Source organism: Xenopus laevis, chromosome 8L (assembly GCF_017654675.1).
Source record: "Xenopus laevis strain J_2021 chromosome 8L, Xenopus_laevis_v10.1, whole genome shotgun sequence".
Taxonomy (NCBI): Eukaryota; Metazoa; Chordata; class Amphibia; order Anura; family Pipidae; genus Xenopus; species Xenopus laevis.
The window spans coordinates 100,333,745-100,347,085 of NC_054385.1; the positions used below are offsets into that span (position 1 = coordinate 100,333,745).

Below are 13,341 nucleotides of genomic sequence, written 5' to 3' on the forward strand. Positions count from 1 at the left end.
TGCAAACTTGGATATTTGTGGCTAAACTTGTATCAGAAAACAGGATCAATCATTATCAAATTAACATGTAACCTAGAGATGTAAAATATATGGCACTGCCACTCAATGAAGGTCCATGCAATTACAATCTACCAAATATAAAGGGTTAAGGCTAATGTTAAAGCAGAACTAAAGTCTAAAAAGGAATATGGCTAAAAATGCCATATTTTAAATACTGCACTTATTGCACCAGCCTAAAGTTTCAGCTTCTCAATAGCAGCAATGATCCAGGACTTCAAACATGTCACAGGGGTCACCATCTTGGAAAGTGTCTGCGACACGGACATGCCCAGTGGGTTCTGAGCAGCTGTCGAGAAGCTAAGCTTAGGGGTCGCCTCAGAAAATGAAGCTGGCCTGTAATAAAAGCTGATACTACAGGGCTGATTATTACATTCTGAAACTAATAACAGTGGTTTCTGAGCTGCCATGTAGTAATTATCTGTATTAATTTACTAGTCAGCCTTATATTGCAGCATTTCTATTCTATGTGTACTGTATATTGTGAGTGGGTCCCTAAGCTCAGTAAGTGACAGCAGCACAGGGCATGTGCAATGAATCAGCAGAAAAGAAGATGGGGAGATACTGAGGCATCTTTGGAGACACAGATCTTTACTGTTAAAGGGCTGTGGTTGCCTTAAGCTTGTACAGAAGCTAAAACATAATGTACAACATTTATAGCCTGCTTCTTTAGTTAAGCTTCAATTCTCTTTTAAATAAAACAGTTTCTGGTGGTATATTTATTGTGTGAAATGCCCAAAACTGCTTTTGTGGCTGTTACTTTGTTGGCAGAGAAACCACCAAGTCTGACATGAGGCAAAACTTACCTCCCTTTCTCTTCTCATATAAAATATGACATCTGTAGCCACAAATTATTTACTTGTGGGACAGATATAAAAGTTGTGTAAAAAATGGCAGTACAACAATACTAAGTAGCATTCATGCAAATTTAATTCAGAGTCATGAGCAATTTTAGTTCCACCCATGGAAGTAAAAACACAAGTGGGCAATTAGACGCATTATATCACTCAATGTTACGTTACCATAAGGAGCCTATGATATAAATCGGTGTAAAACAATCTACATATGAAAATGTGAAAAGTGGGGTGAAATAGATGGCATATCTATAAAGCTGTGTATTTCTCCTAACACAGGATTTTATGCTGTGCACCGCAATCCCTGTTGATGAAGTTATCAATTTGTCGTGTCACCCAGCATTAAATGATTTTTTTAAAATTCCAAGCAAAACGATGGCCAATTAAATCAGGGGAAAAGGAACAGAATTGTTTTGAAGAAAAGATAACTTGTATATTTGTTTAATATAGGCAAGACAACCCCTAACTATTTCATTCTGTTAAATTGAGTATTTGAATACTGTTCATTGAGGAATATGTAACTTATTTTACGCTCACTAAAATCCAGGTTTGTAATTCCAATAAGAGCAAGACAAATTTAAAAACCAAAATGACATGAGTCACATAAAACCTGCAGCATGCTGAGGCTACAATTGCAAGTGGCAGTATGACCCAACACATTGGGGCAAAAATAGTCTATTTCTTGTGTAAAGTCCCCAAAATGGCATAATCGAAGACTGGATGAACAAAAAATTTGTCTTTTCTTTTTAATGATAACTTGGGCCAGTAGTGAATGCTTACTTAAAAAGAAAAAAAAAAAAAAACAATACCTTACCTGCCTGAAGATCTCTATTACAAAATCAACATGGCAGCGCTTGCTCGAAAAGAACCTGCGGATGATTTCATAGTCTGTAACATGCTCCTCTGCAATACTACAGAGGCTGGATACACTGGGTTCTCTCTCTGTAAGTGTGCTGGTGTTTGAATGGGATTGCTCTGGCTCAGCTGTGCGCTCCATGCTCTCGTTCCTATTTTCCTCTTGGGCAGCCAGACTGGCAGCAGCTCTCTGGTTACAAACAAGGGAAAACAAAGAAGAGAATATATATATATATATATATATATATATATATATATATATATATATATATATATATATATATATATATATATATATATAAAACCATGTCCTATTGTTTCTGTATTAGTTCAGTGCATTAAAAGATCTCTAAGCATATTTAGTATAGATTATACAGATCATACATTATTAGTAGCTACCCTCAGACCAGCAGTGCTTACACCTCCAGACATTCTCATAAGGCAAATTACCCAAGTACTTAAAGCTAGTTCTGTCAATCACACTGGGTTGGGGGGTAATGCAAACTTTAAACAGGCTGGAACACTGTTCATATTTGGAATAATGGGGTGTAGGCTGTTGGTGTCATCTGGTGCAAAACACCATGGTGAATGCCCTGGTCGATGCACGTGAAATGGTAAAACTCTCCATGCAAAAATAAACTTTCAAGCAAGGTCTGTCATCACTCTGTGTATTCTAACCTCTCCAAGCCCACTGAGGAAGGTACAGTAGCTCCATCTTCTCTTTCTACTGGAGAGTTTTGTATATATTTTAAATAATATAACTAAATAAGATTAGTTTTTACTTTTTTTTAACAAATAATGAAATAAACAGTTCTTTGTAGGAGACTTTGATTATTGACTTTAATGCATGTATGTGTGTTTGTGTGTGGTGCACATGAGTAAGTATATAAAAATATATATTTATATATTCAAAAACAGGAAAATGTCAAATAAGTCATCTAAATCCTTCCTATTAACAATGGGATCCATGTCCAACACCTGTATATTCTTTGGCACATTCTCCCCTTCAGTCCCAGGAATCTGCACTCCTGCATGTGGCTTTGGTTCAAGCCAGAATGACACCAGCCACCGGATGACAGTCACCCGAGCACTGAGGAAGGGCTCTTTGGTGCAGTACTGAGCTTCATTGCTCTCTGCATCTCTCCGGATCAGCATATAGTGAGGTTTAGATCTCATCTGTGGGATCTCTGTAACAGAGCAAATAGTACAATATTTTTTATCTTTAGTAAATGCAGCTCAGTATAAAATCTACTTTATTTCAAAATATTACTGCTTAGATTGGATGGTGCAGGTTCTGGCTTTCAGCTTGGGAGCATTTGCTAAATAATATATATATATATATATATATATATATATATATATATATATATATATATATATATATATATATATATATATATATATATATATATATAGTCAACTACAAGAAGACCTCTGCACTCAACCCATTATCAATATATTTAAGACAGAGACATTTTGTGCATACTGCAAGCCGTTTCGTAAGAGAACGAATAAGGGAGCACAAATCAGCAACAAGAACAAAGAAAACTGAACAAGCTGTGGCATCCCATTTCGTGGAGATGTGTCATGGTATAAAACATCTTAAATACCAAATTGTAGACCATGTACCTAAAATATGTAGAGGTGGCGATTGGATAAACATACTGAGAAAGGAAGCCATTTGGATTAGGAAATTAGACACCCTTACTCCCCATGGGTTAAATAGGGAATATGATCTACAGGCAATTTTTCGTACGTAATTCTTTTTAATGTGCTTATAATACTTGTGTTTTACAGATATCTTATTGTTCTTGAATACATATGGATTTATAACAAGATGTGAGATACGATATTCTGTAACACTGTGCAAGATTGTAACATCTTTGTAATTTTTTTTAATGGTGATAAGCATTGTAACAAAGTATAAATGATGATAAGGCCAGCAGATGGCGTAATGCTTTCTGTCTATAAAAGGAAGTAATTATGTAGCAGTTGGTAAGCTTGAGAAACGGCCAAACAAGGCCTGAAACGTCGCTGTGTCCAGATTGTTGCCATGTGTATAGAATAAAGGCTTTTTTATTTTAAACACAGACCAGTTCTGTGCCTCAAGTATTCCATAACCCTGTATTCCCTCATATCATGTTCGTGCTAACATAGCCTACTGTACTTTCAATGTAAATGCTAAATGTCATGTACATACTCTGTCTAACTCTACTTTATGTTCATTTTAATCAATCAATAAAACAGTTTAACCAAAAAAAAAAAAGAATACTAGCATTTTGTCATCTCAGAAGGTCTGTAAATACATATTATAGTACTGCAGAAAATATACACACTCATAGGATTACCTCTCCGTACTGGCACTTACCAAGTACTGGGTTGTATAGGCTGCTTTCCCTGCTCATGGCAGGGAAAATGTAAGGCATGTAAAATTGCTTAAAGTTTGAGAATAAAAAGGCAAAGCCACATTCCTCTTTTTCTTTGTTGCGCCATTCCAAACTTCGGACCTAGGATCAACACAATTTAACAAACGTAGAGTTAAAAGGCAAATTAAAAATTAATTTATAGTAACATTAAACACATAAATTGGACGCAGTGAGCTTGCATTTAGTAACCCACAGTAACTAATCAGACGTTGAGCTGCAAATACTACAAGCTTTTGCAATATGTTATTAGACCAGCAAAATTAACACCCTTTGTTATTATTTTACCCTTATAGTCTGTTGCTCCATGTAACAACACAAAAAAGAACAAATATCTAGCCATGAATCGTAAACAAAATATGAGGGCTCCACCAAGACAAAAGAAAGCTCCTACAATGCAGCATGCAGTTTTATTAAATGTCCTAATTCCTCCTCAGTTTTCTGCACATCGCACAGGTGGCTGTTCAGTTCACCAGGACCATATGAAAAAAATGCTAGTTACCGTTTAAAGGAGAAGGAAAGCTCATTCCAAAGGGGGGTGCCAAACGTTAGGACATCCCCCAAGGATTATAATTACTTACCAGATACCCTGGAATGGTGCTCCTGTTAAAAGAAAACTGCACTGGCCCGGGGCGCTTGTGAGCGAGTGATCCACTTCCTCCCTTCTTTTTTCTTTAAAGGAGAATTCAACCATTTTCCAAAAAAAAAAAAAAAAACCCTACCCCCCTCCCTCATCCCCCCCAGCCTAGCTATCCCCCGGGGAAATGCCCCTAACTTTAGACGTATCCCTCTGCGCCAATTCAGGCATCGGAGTTCACCCCAGCCATCTTCTGGGTCTTCGTGTCTTCTCCCAGTGCCAATTTACATCCATTTAGGCGCATGCACAGTTGTTGCAAACCGGCAAATTGCTCCAACTGCGCATGCACCGCTTCGCCGGTCACCCAGTTAGTTTCCCGAAGACCCGGAAGATGGCTGCGTGGAACTCCGATGCCTGAATCTGCGAGGGGTAAGTATAATGAATTCACTCTACTGCACTTGCCCAAATAAAGAAGGAAGAAGACTGCTCACACGTGCCCCTGACTCGTGCAGTTTTCTGCTAACAGGAGCACCAGCAGGGGTATCAGGTCATTATAATCATTGGGGGTACCCTAATTTTTGGCAACCCCCCCTGGACTGGAGTTTCTTTGTCCTTTAAGTCTTTCAATAGCAGTTTGCTCTCCACATAGGAAACACCAAGAATGAACTGAGGTATATTTTAATAATTCCACTTAACTATAATGACTTGCTTCGTACCTGTATTACCATGTACTTCAATAAAGCTTCAAGATAGAAACTAGTAGAATCTTCCTGAGCTTTTTCTCCCGATTGTGGCGGTACAAGTGGTGTAATTTCCTCAACTGTGATTTGATCTGGATGCATGAAAAAAAAAAAAAAAGTTTTTTTTTTTTAAAAAAAAATGTTCCTTATTTGTTAAAATAAAAACTGGGTAAATAGATAGGCTGTGCAAAATAAGTCATGTTTTCAATATAGTTAGTTAGCCAAAAATGTAATCTATATAGGCTGAAGTAAGTGACTGGATGTCTAATATAAAAGCCAGAACACTACTTCCTGCTTTGCAGCTGTCATGGTTTCTACTGATTGGTTACCAGGCAATAACCAATCGGTGACTTGAGGGGGGGGGGCACATGGGTCATAACTGTTGCTTTTGGATTGGAGCTGAATGCTAAGGATCAATTGCAAACTCACTGAACAGTTATGTCCCATGTGGCCACCATTAAAGGGGTTGTTCGCCTTCCAAACAGTTTTGTCAGTTCAATTGACAAAGAGCTAAAGCGATTGTCTAGGGAACTTTAAAATATTTTCATATTTCTATTACAGAACAGATGAATGTATTCACAAGAGAGCTTGCATATTAAATACTAAAAGTAATCCCTGGACTAAAAAAATACATATACAGTGCAGTTAGCTCAATGGAGGACAAAGCAGAGATCATTTTAATAAGTTACTGAGCACAGGGTGGATTTGCAAAAAGATAGATAAAAATAAACAAAAGTTGTCTAGTGTTTCTGATACACAACAGTCCCACAGACTGCCAAACTCTTACTTTCTTGGAGATTCAAAGGAAGGTTTATTAGATTATCCAGAGTGCATATCCCATGGTCAGATGGTGGCGCCGGGAAGCCAGGAATGAGACAAGCGAATATACCGAGTTGCTCTGAACTGCAGTTATTCTGGAGTGCTTGAAGCCACAGGAGGAATAAGCGCAGTCCTTCAAGGCGGATCTGAGGAACAGCATAATAATCAGATGACTGATGTAAATGTCAAGCAAGATGCTTAGTAGCCATTAACCAGCAGGGACCCATGATTGCAAAAGCATTTATGTTTAATAGGAAGCATCCTAAACTGTAATGAAAATGATAGCTAGTGGAAATGCTCTGTAGAGGAGGTGTGCCAATTTTTTTTTTTATCAATGTGGAAATAACAGACATATAATTAGAGCACCTTGGCAGCATAACTGTGCATTTATAATGACAAGTGCAGGGCTTTGTACCACTGGGGAAAAAAATGATTTGCAGTGAGTTGATTTCAGTGTAGAACATAGAACAGTGTGTATATTAAGAATTGTTCACAAAATTATGCACTTTGTTCATTCTAGACAAATAATGGAACATTTTCTGCCAGTTTTCTATGAAGTTTTTTTTTTTTGTTTTTTTTTTAATGAAAATCTATCACTCCACCCACTCAAGAATTGTCAACAGTTTTAAAATTTCCAGTGATTATTAAAGTCAATGTCATCCTAGCGCTATTGTCCAGTGAAAACTTTTCAGGTGTTATTCACGTTATATTTAAGCCACAAATAATACCCAGAAGAAATCACAATCACTTGAAACAGCTCTTAACCTGCAATGGTAGCTTGAAACAGCATACAGAATGCCTTTGGTGGGTAGTTTATGGCTGACTGTGTTTTTGGGCTGCTTAAAAACACAGTAAACACTTTGGCTAAAATAGCCCAGTCTACAATTACTCTTACATGTCGGAAGTCTCGGTCGGACATAGACAAACTCTTGCACAAGTCCTTGGCATCTTCCATTTTATTTTGGTGGCCACAACATTCTTCAAGCAATGACTTCATACAAGAAGTGAAGTGAAAGGCCACCATGTGAACTGCTAGAAAATTTGTATCATATCTATAACAACAGTTATATCAAAGCAGTTGCAGGTATGGGACCTGTTATCCACAACCTGGGGTTTTCCAGATAACAGATCTTTCCGTAATTTGGATCTTCAAGTCTACTAGAAAATCATGTAAACATTAAATAAATCCAATAGGCTGGGTTTGCTTCCAATAAGGATTTATTATATAATAGTCTGGATCAAGTTAAATGTTCTGTTCTATTATTACAGAGAAAAATGTTTAAAATTTTGATTATTTGGAGTCTATGGGAGACAGCCTTTCTGTAATTCAGAGCTGTCTGGTTAACAGGTTTCTAGATAATAGATGCCATACCTGTATGTTTAATAGAAAACATCCTAAACTGTAATGAAAATGGTAACTAGTGGAAAAGCTCTAGAGAGGATGTCTGTCTTGTTTAAAATCAATTTAGAGAGGAAAATTGATCAATCACCTCCTAAAAAGACTTAATAGCCAGATCAGCAGTGAGACATCAAACCATTCAAATCAATGAGACTGCAAATCATTCAAATCAATGAGCACTGCGTTGCTTTTTAAATGAAATTCACTCCACTTACTCAAAAATTCTCAACAGTTGTTGGGAATTTTCTTCTTCTGACAAATAAAGTCAATTTTCAATGTTTTCAGGTATTTTTCTAGGTTATATTTAAATCACAAATGAGAATTCCCCAGAAGAAAATTTTGATATATCACCTCTTAAGAAAGACTTAACAGCCAGCTAGTCAGTGAGGTTCTAGGTTTATAAACTATTAACTGGGGACTGGTATTAACACATGGAGCATAAGAAAGATTGTACACAGAGGGGATATTGATGATGTGCTTCTTATTCTTTACTAAATCATGAGCACTCACACACACAAAATTGGTGAGGACAGTGCACACAACAAATGATTGATAATGAGAATTATGTTTGAAAACATACAATGTTGGACTTACTTGGACCCATCCACCTCGCTGCACACAATGTTTTTAAAAGGTGCCCATAAAAGGTAATATTTGCCCATATAGTTCAAAAGAAACTATAGTGAAAGTTGCACACAATAAAAATTTAAATAAAGAAATTTGGGGAGATTCAGATGAGATCAGTGGCTGAACATCAGATTTACATGGCTCCCAGCAAGCTCAGATGCTCTATGGGCACTTCTTTGTGGAGTTAACTGATGGTTCAAATAAATAATGAAAAACATTAGCATTACTTTTACCTTTAAGGAATTCCCAGTATGAAGCAGCTTTTTCAGTATCAAACCTTAAATACAAAATATATATTAATATGTAGTATACATGTAGCTTTCACACAGGTTAATCAAAAACAAACAAACAGTTCTCGGAAACTTGCTAGCAGCTGTATTTTGTTGAATCTAAGAAAGATATGGAATTTTAAAGGGATTGATCACCTGCCAACACTGCTTTCAGGTTAGTTGTTTTCAGATAGTTCACTAGTTTTCAAATACTTTCTATTTACTATTTGTCACCATTTTATAACATTGAAATATAAGGTTTCATTTTCACCTTCTTTTGTATTTCTAAAGCAGCTCTGGGAGGGGGGTCACCGACTCTGTAAACTGTTCTAAATTGATACATTTAGTTGATACATTTCTTATCTTTGTCCCTGCTGAGTGGAATCCTTGAGTTTCATTAAAAGCAGCTCTTAGAATTGATACAGTAGTTGCTATTCCACAGATACAATTTGCTACATTAGTTGATACATTTCTCAGCAGTATCACTAGAGATATCACTGAGCTGCCAGATTGAAACACCTAAACTTTAATTCTGGGTAATATTGAAAGTAATTGCAGATTATCTTTATTTCTGGTGAACAATCTGAAAACAACAGAACTTAAAAAAAGTGTTTGCTCCTTGGACACTGGGAGACACATTTATTAAAGGTCGAATTTCGAATTCATAGGAGTTTTATAAAAATTCCCCTAAACTCCCATAAATTCGAAATCAAAATGTATTTAAAAAAAATCGAATTTTTCAAACTCCGATGAATTAAATTGACCTGAAAAATCGAAAAAATCTAATTTGAATCGAATTTAAAAAACTCGAATGTCAGGAAGGGTTCAAACAACTCCAAATTGATCCCTGGATGTCTCCCATTGACTTGAACAGCAATTCGGCAGGTTTTAGGTGGCGAATAGTCAAATTTGAGTTCTTAAAGTGTCAGATTATGATAAATCTCGAAAATCGAATTCGAATTTTTTTAAAACCTCGAAAATTTGAATAACTCCCTAGTTGAATTTGACAGTTTTGACCTTCTGGGTCAAAACACTTTCAAGACAATTAAAGCATTTGCTCAATGTGATTTATACACAGACCAGCATCTGCTAAAATCTAGCTACTTTTCAAAAGAGGTTTCCATTTGATGGAAATACAAAATCTACAAGCCATGAAGTTCGCTAGCCATTAATTAGGAAATGTATGAACTATACAGCTGCTTGAAAAAGCATACAGATTCAGAATGTCTTTGGTGGACAGCTTCAAGCACAGCTTCAAGTTTTTAGTCTAAAACAGGTCAGTCTAAAACGACTCTTTACATGTTCGAAGTCTCGGTCGGACACAGACACAACTCTTGTACAGGTCCTTGGCATCTTCCATTTTTATTTTGGTGGCTACAACATTCTTCAGGCAATGACTTAATGCAAGAAGTGAAGTGTAAGGCCACCAGTAGGTACTGCTAGTAAATGTGCATTATATCTATATGCTTGTGCATCATTCTGCTCTCTGGTTATATTTATCTGGTGAAATGCTTGATGTATTACAAAAAAAAAAAAATAATAATAAGTGATTTAACTGTTACATAGTTTAACTATGTAACTATGTAACTGTTAAATTACTAACACATCAAGCATTTCACCAGATAAATATAACCAAGCTGCTATCCAAGTAAGGAAGTTTGACAAATAATTATCCAAAAACAAACACTGCCACTAATTGTTTGGTGGCTCTGTCTAGAGATTCTCATCTAGCTCCTGTGTCATACCTTATATGTTCTCTTAAAGGGAATGTCAACCCAAAAAAATATTTATTTCCTCATAAAAGAATATATAATTCTAAGCAACTTTGCAAACTACATTCATTTAATTTTTTAATGTTTTTTGTGTTATTTGATATGTAATGCTATTGAAAGCAGTGTTTGTTTGTCCCTGTGTATTCAATGCCCTGATGGCTCAGATTGTTGATACAATCTAAGACAAGGCAGCTGATTGACAGACCTTTGTTTGCTGGGGAACTAAGGGGCAAATTCACTAAGCAGCGAAAAATCGCCAGCGCTGGCTTTGCGCACATCGCAACACTTCGCCAGGCGTAAATTTGCCTGGACAATGTTAATTCACGAAAATCCAAAGTTGCGCATAGGGTTTACGAGCGCTGGCGAAATTACGCTCAGCAGTTTGAAGTTACGCTAGCGTTGGCTAATTAGCATACGGTGTGCAGTTAAAGTCCAACGGCTGTATATGCTGCAACAAATACAATACACAAGACCAGGGAACCTTAATTAAATTTATATAAAGTTGTTATATTGCCCTTCACATGTGCCCACAGTATAGTTTAGGTGCCATATGTTATAGCTGTTGTGGGGGGGGGGAGGGTACTCCAAAAAAAAATTTACGATCTTTTTCAGTCTATCACCCTTTAAATAGGAAAAAAGCCAGCGTTTTTTGGGACTTCGAAAAATTTTCAACTTTTTTTTTAAGGAACTCCTATCTACTCTATTGCACTTCGCCTGGTCTGTGGTGGTCGAAGGCAAGTCTGGTGATAGAGGTAAAGGTCAGTAAAATAAAAAACAATGAATTTTCGTAGTAATGCTCTTTCACCAGACCGAAAATTAGCCTGGCTTTAGAGTGCGAAGTTGCACCAGAGTCTATCTCCTTGGTGAAATTACGCCAGCGAAATTACACCAGCTACTGTTAGTAAATCGGTGAAGTGCCGAAGTCACACTTCGCCCTTTAGTAAATTTCCCCCAATGACTTTTGCAACACTGTTTAAAAAGTAACAAGCAGGAAATAGGCAAATTCTGCTTTCAATAGCAATTGCTTTTACAAATAACTTTAAAAACACCTTAAAATGTTTAATACATGTATATTGGAAAGTTGCTTAGAATTTTGTTTTCTTTTATTAGGCACATTTTTATTTCAGGGTTGACTTGTCATTTTAATGTATTTTAGTTCTGAAGTGCAGTGAAAAAAAAAAAGAACTTTATATCCATGCATTATAAAAATGACAGTTGCTTTCCCTAAACATACTTACTGATGCTGTGATACTGCCATCTCTGATGGATTCTCTCTGGAAGAAGCTGTAAGATTTTCTAAAGGGAAAACAAAACATAGGTCATAAGGTTTTATAAAACTGTTCTATCAGGAATTTGGCATCCCAAAAGCAAGTGTCGATGTCACAAATTGCAGTCAAAAGAAGTCCAAGGAGCCGTCACGTGGCACTTGGTGGTTTGGAGGTTACAGAGGTGGCTCACCTTTAAGTTAACTTTTAGTATGGTATAGAATGATGAATTATAAGCAACTTTTCAATTCGTTCTAAACTGCCCAGCAGTGTTGCAATTGCTGAAGCTACACTCAGTTGGGCAACTGTCAGTCAAGACACTGCTAAAGGAACACGGCAGCTGCCTTTGTAATGCTGGGAAAACATAATTTCATGGCAGCACCAGGTTTTCATGCATTTTTGTGGCAAAGGTTCTTGTCATTCAGTAACTTGCCAGTAAAATCACAGTAGCATGGGCACAGATCAAAAGAGAACACAGAACTGTAGAATCTATAGCACAGGCACAATGGTACTTTTATGCCTTTAAAATAAATTCTACAGGAGTTTGCACTTGAATGGCTAAGCCTGATCCACAGTATTTTATTGGAGTGTTTCTTGTTTGTTATCCTATTTGTATTCCCTCTGCATTGCACAGTGCTGCAGAGTATGCTGGGCCTTTATAAATGCAATGATGATGATCTCGAATGCAGGCATAAAAGGTAAACCTGCTATTAACAATTCTTCACATAACAATGTGTATGGCACTAGATATTACTCATATAAACAAACTAATTGCTGGTAGGTGCAGTTAATTATAGATTGGAAATTTCAATTAAATGTTTATTATTATTATTATTATTAGTGTTCACTGTGTATTCTCTTGGGTCTGCTTATGATGTACAGTAATAAAATAAAACATTAGCATCTTGGAAGGGTGGTGTGTTGTATATTATTATATATCACAGTTTTGCTTAGTATGTTTAAAAGCAACAGAAAAAAAATCAGGAAAAGAGCGTGAAGTAGCCCAAGGGCAGTGGCGTAACTACCGGGGGAGCAGGGGGTGCGATTGGACAAGGGCCCGCACCCCCTCAGGGCCCCCCGGCAGCTTGCGCGTCACTGAGTTCTTCCGTAGTTGCAGCCGTTTCCTGACGGAGGGGGCGGGGCCCGGCTGCACATCCCGCCCCCCTCTAGTTACGTTACTGCCCAAGGGTGCATTGTTTTTTTTCATGAAAATTTTAATTTTATCGTTTTTTGGGGATCAAAACATTTTCTGGTTTAAAAAAAAAAAAAAAATATTCCTGTTTTAAAAAAATAAATATATAAACTAGAATTTAATATATTTATTATACCCCAACCCTGGAAATAGCTCGAATCCGAAAATAAGTGTATTTTGTGTAAGCATTAAACTAACCTGGGGATGTGTAGGCTACAGATTCGTGTCCAAGAACGCTGGAGTACTTGAGCAGCTGGAGGCAATTATCTGCTCCATGTTCTGGGCCAAGGAAGTCCATGCAGCAGCAGCAGACATATGTGTCTACTGCGACTATGTGGACCCTGGGTGATCACACCCCAGGGTCCACATTTCCCACCGATCACCTCATGGCCTAGGGGCTTCTGAGCGAGCTCAAGAGGAGCAAGTGGCTCCTCTGCTCCCCTACCCGGATGTGCTGCAGAACGTAAAATCTACATTCTGTGGCACGTATGT

At 37.1% G+C, this 13,341-nt stretch overlaps 1 protein-coding gene across 11 annotated transcripts in view; it reads right to left on the minus strand.

Annotated features, from left to right (window-relative positions):
• The window catches only part of ralgapa1.L (Ral GTPase activating protein, alpha subunit 1 (catalytic) L homeolog), a 108,610-nt gene that overhangs the window by 74,800 nt on the left and 20,469 nt on the right, over positions 1-13,341 (minus strand). For all 11 annotated transcript variants that reach the window (XM_041573316.1, XM_041573315.1, XM_041573312.1 and 8 more), the window contains exons 4-10: positions 11,631-11,688; positions 8,585-8,628; positions 6,294-6,471; positions 5,483-5,598; positions 4,135-4,273; positions 2,745-2,953; positions 1,726-1,956 (exon numbers count right to left, since the gene is read on the minus strand). In XM_041573316.1, the coding sequence (XP_041429250.1) occupies positions 1,726-1,956; positions 2,745-2,953; positions 4,135-4,273; positions 5,483-5,598; positions 6,294-6,471; positions 8,585-8,628; positions 11,631-11,688 (975 nt within the window). The remainder of the gene's footprint in view (positions 1-1,725; positions 1,957-2,744; positions 2,954-4,134; positions 4,274-5,482; positions 5,599-6,293; positions 6,472-8,584; positions 8,629-11,630; positions 11,689-13,341) is intronic.